The following is a 5,000-nucleotide window of genomic DNA, read 5'->3' as shown; positions in this document are numbered from 1 at the left end:
ACCCGTGCTGGTACGTGTTCGCCCACCGCTACCTGGTGTGGGAGTGTTCTCCCAGCTGGCTGAGGCTGAAGCAGCTGGTGAATATCATGGTGATGGACCCGTTCCTGGACCTCGCCATCACCGTCTGCATCGTCCTCAACACGCTCTTCATGGCCATGGAGCACTACCCCATGACCGACGAGTTCAACGGCATGCTGAGCATCGGGAACCTGGTAGGAAGGGGGGGGGGGATTGACGATGGATTGAAAGGATGGATGGATGGATGGATAGAAGGGTTGGTGGATGAACAGTTGGAGGGATGGAGGCGTTGATGGATGGATGAAAGTGTTGATGGAGGGATGGATAGAAGTGATGATGGATGGATACTGGGTGGGTGGATGGATGGATGGATGGATGAATTGAAGTGTTAATTTATGGATGGAGGTGTGATGGATGGATGAAAACATTGATGGATGAACTGTTGGAGGGATAGAGGCGTTGATGGATGGAATCGTGGATGGAAGGATGGAGGAACGGAGGATGGATGGAAGGATGGATGTATGGATGGATGGAAGTGATGATGGATGGATACTGGATGGGTGGATGGATGGATGGATGGAGGGATGGAAGCATTGATGGATGAATGGAAGGATTGATGGATGAACTGTTGGAGGGATAGAGGCGTTGATGGATTGATGGAGGAACGGAGGATGGAGGGAAGGAAGGATGGATGGATGGATGGATTGATTCATGTATGAATGTAATTGTGGATGGAAGGATGGATGGAGTAAAGGAGGAATGGGTGGATGGAGGGACGGATTGATGGATGGATGTGTTGGTGTGTGGATGGATGGAAGATGAATGGATGGGAGTGTTGATGGATGGATGGAGGAACAGAGGATGGAGGAACGGAGGATGGAGGGAAGGAGGATGGATGGAAGGAATTATGGATGGAAGGATGGATGGGAGGACTTGTGGATGGATGAAAGGATGGAAGCATTGATGGATTGAGAGATGGTTGAAATCATGGATGGATGGAATTGTGGATAGAAGGATGGAGGAACGAAGGATGGATGGAGGGAGTAAAGGAGGAATGATGGAGGGAGGGAGGGATTGGTTGCTGTGTGATAGCTTTGGCTATATTATTATATTGTTATTTGAATTAGAGCTGAACATCAAAACCACGTCTGACCATGAGATGAGTTCAGTGAAATTCCAGTTTGTGGTTCTTTGTGAGTCCTGACTGAGTCGGACCGGTTCCAGTCCGATCGTATATCTGGTGAGGTCTTGTTGTGTTGCTGTGAGTCTTGTGTATACATATCAATCAATATCAATATCTAAATATATCACATATCCAGAAGGGCTGGGCATACAGAAATAACTCAGAACCAAGTGCTATCAACTTCTGCAGTCCAACGATACAGCAACCCATCCTTTCTGTGCCCAGATCCAGAAAGACATGACGGGTTGTTCACAGGCAAACAGCGCTGACGCACGTACAGCTTCCATTCACATGATGGGAATCGAACCATGTACTCTGTAGGTATCGGTATCACTTTAAGATAAGATAAGATAAAGATAAAGATAAAGAGATTTTTATTGTCATTGTTGTGATACCCTCATACCCTATTGAAGCAGACTCTGATGCATCAAATGGGTCTTTGAGGTTCAGTCACTTTTTGGGATCTTGTACATTTATTATGGATTTAAGTTTATATCAAATCTCTAATCTCACTATATTTACTGAATTTATCTAAAAGATTTACACAATCATGACTCAGCAAAAGAAGGATTTAACAAACAAATGGCATGCGTTGGAAAAATGTCTATCAGGTCTTCAAAGGTTCATCATTTGATTGAATGCTCAGCTGATACTTACAGTCGTACACATTTCAAACTGGAGCACATTGCTGGAATCAGTAACTTCCTCTTCCTAATGACAAGAATGTCAAGAATGTCTCCAGTATTGAGAACTGATTGCATCGTAACATTCCCCTTTTTAAATGTGTAATCTTTTCACTGACAAAATGTATCTGAGAACATGTGTAGCACCGTGTTTAACCCTCGGACCTCCAAGACCCTTGGAAACAGGTTGGATATATAGATTCCATTGTTTTCCAATTTTTGTATTATAAATTATCAAAGAAGTCATTATAACTGTGTTTGAGTTCTCTCTCCTGCTAGTCATGGTTGTTTTGTTTCCATGGAGGTGCAAGACTTTTATATTGAAAATCAAGTTCAGAGGGTTAACATGTAAAGTGAAAATATCACGCTTAAAAAACACGTGTAGTGAATATGAAAGGAGCTTTTATATTAAAAAAGGGGTTAAAAAACAAGCAGAACCAGTGTAGGGTACAAAGGAGAGGGTAGTGTTTAAAGGAACGACTGCAGACTCTGGACAAATAGATGTCAGTTATCATTTATTCTCAAATCAAGCTCCGGCCCAGAACTCTGTTTCATGAGGAGACATTTCATCCGTACAACGCCCCCTTTATCCACTGAGATATTTGAGATGATTTGTTCCAGAGATGTGTTTTTGTAGTAAACTTGCCTCTGAGCATCTTAGAAACGTAAAGGCGTGGAAGGTAAACCTCCTCACTTGGTGTTCAGTGTGCATGTTTGTGGAATAAACAAACTCCGGGCGCCTTTAGATCAGATTTAGTCACAAAGACTGTTTTTGGGGAATCGACCCCTCGGACCTTTGAGACCGCCTCAAACCCTGTATGGTAGAAATTACAAACCTCAGGATTCAGAGAGAGTAAGAATAGACTCTGCTCTCCTAGAAAAACACACAAAAAAAGAGAAGTGTGTTGTTTTTTTTGTCTCTGCGTAGAGAAGCGAGGTGCGTTTGGGTATCCGAGCTGACAGAACCGGGTCGGACGCTGAACCACCGTGACTAACTCCACGGTTTGACCCGCAGGTGTGCCGGCGATCTGACAGCAGCTGATAGGTTGAAGCAATATGGTAATTGGTTCACATGAGGTGTGAAAGGCTGGCGGGCGAAATCACCACGTTGATCACTCACACACACACACACACACACACACACACACACACACACACACACACACACACACACACACACACACACACACGTTCCCGTCCAGCGCTGTCAGGTTTGCTCAGCTCAGCTTGCAGGCAGCTGTTCGAGGCTGTTCGAGGCTGTTTGAGGCTGTTGATGGTAATAAAGTTAAAGGAGAAACGGCGGCTGTGGGTCAGCCTGCAGGATCGGTGTTCAATCACTGGTTCTGGGCCCACAGGGGGACCGCTGTGAGAGCTTTACCTGGATAGTGATGGAGGCTTTTATTAAACCCTGTGATGCAACAGGGTTTAGTGACAGTGTTTAAATTACTTTAAAGGGTACATAAAGTACAGATTTTTTTATTTTTTTGATATATTTTTATATTTTATATAATTTATATACACAATTTTTTTTCCTTTTTTTATATTTTATATATTTTTTATATTTTACATATTTTACATATTTTATATATTTGTTATATTTTTATATTTGTTATATTTTTTGACTTTTTATATTTTTTGATTTTTAATTTGTTTTCTGATTATTTTGAAAAAAATGTATGCATGTAAAGAGTAAATATCGAAACATGTGTCAGGACTTTAGTAGGAAAACACACAAAAAATGAGGAGTATCTTTTCCCATCATACGGCCCTTCGTATGTTGATTTGTTGCATTTAGTGATAATTGTTCATGTGTATGGTTAGCGTTAGCGTTAGCGTCTCCTCCTCTACGGTTACATTCAGACTTCTGCAGCGTAAACAGAACAAAACTTCTCCCTCGATTCAATTTACATCCGTTCAGCTCTCAGATATGAAAAACGCTGAGTCACGTCAGAAGGATCCGATGATGAGTTCTTTAAAAGGATAATTCCTCTAATCCTCCCAGATGTTTACATAGCATTTATCTGGCCTTGTGTGTGTGTGTGTGTGTGTGTGTGTGTGTGTGTGTGTGTGTGTGTGTTATGTAAGGCAGTGTGCGGAGGATCATGTCGGGACATTACTGCGCTGACAGAATCGATGTGGACTAATGCTCTCGCTGTTTGTTGTTGTTTGTCACGTGCTCTTCAGCTCCCACATGTCAATACCTCCATGTGTGTAGCATCTAAAGGATACGTACCATTTAGTGGGGGCTTTAATCTATAAGGACACGTACCATTTAGTGGAGGCTTTAATCCATAGAGCTGCTCTGAGTGCCTCTCCTGAGTGTGTACCTGACCTTGAACGTCTCTAATGGAGGTCGGTAGAGGTCAGGGGTCGGTCTGAGTCTGTAGGAGACAGTAGAACAAGGACACACATAATCCTCCTCCTGAAAGGAAGTTCCAATAAATCAATGAATGAATCAACATTCTCTCTGCTGTCCACCAGGGGGCGACTCCTCTGGTTGTATAGAAGTCTATGAGAAAATGACTCTACTTCTCTCTTGATTTATTCCCTCAGTAAACATTGTAAACATGAGTTTATGGTCTCAATCTCTAGTTTCAAGTCTTCTTCAATACAGCATGATGTTCATTTAGTAAATGATGCTCCATTTAGAGTCAAACAGACCATAAAGCAGGGGATGCTTTAGGGCGGGGCTACACACTGATTGACAGGTCCACACCAGAGACGTATACGGCGTCTCTACGTCACTCCTCCTCAGTCCATATATGGTCACTTCCTGTTCACTGGTTGCAAAACAAACAAGGTAGCCAAAACGTCCGTCCACAAACCAGTAGCCGTCCTTGCTCAGGGGCTCTAGGGCAGTGCTTGGCAATGCTTAAACCTGGTGACCTACATGAACAAACAGAAAGAAAGAATTATTAATTTATGTAAATAATGCTCTGAATAAAGTGAGTGCCTTTTAATATTTCTGCTTTAAAACTAAATTATTTAATGACTTTTGTGTGTGTGTGTGTGTGTATGTGTGTGAGTGTGTGTGTGTGTGTGTGTGTGTGTGTGTGTGTGTGTGTGTGTGTGTGTGTGTGTGTGTGTCGTGGTGCTTACTCATTATATCTGCCAGA

The 5,000-nt window shown here is 42.6% G+C and overlaps 1 protein-coding gene across 1 annotated transcript in view; it reads left to right on the top strand.

The window, feature by feature from the left end:
• The window catches only part of LOC129111068 (sodium channel protein type 4 subunit alpha-like), a 138,462-nt gene that overhangs the window by 72,289 nt on the left and 61,173 nt on the right, over positions 1-5,000 (top strand). Inside the window, exon 16 of the mRNA XM_054623362.1 lies at positions 1-212. This exon is cut by the window's left edge and continues 27 nt beyond it. Within this exon, the coding sequence (XP_054479337.1) occupies positions 1-212 (212 nt within the window). The remainder of the gene's footprint in view (positions 213-5,000) is intronic.

The sequence above is a fragment of the Anoplopoma fimbria genome, chromosome 21, assembly GCF_027596085.1.
Source record: "Anoplopoma fimbria isolate UVic2021 breed Golden Eagle Sablefish chromosome 21, Afim_UVic_2022, whole genome shotgun sequence".
NCBI classification, from domain to species: Eukaryota; Metazoa; Chordata; class Actinopteri; order Perciformes; family Anoplopomatidae; genus Anoplopoma; species Anoplopoma fimbria.
The sequence above is the reverse complement of the archived record's forward strand: the minus strand, read 5'-3'. Positions and strand labels throughout refer to the sequence as shown.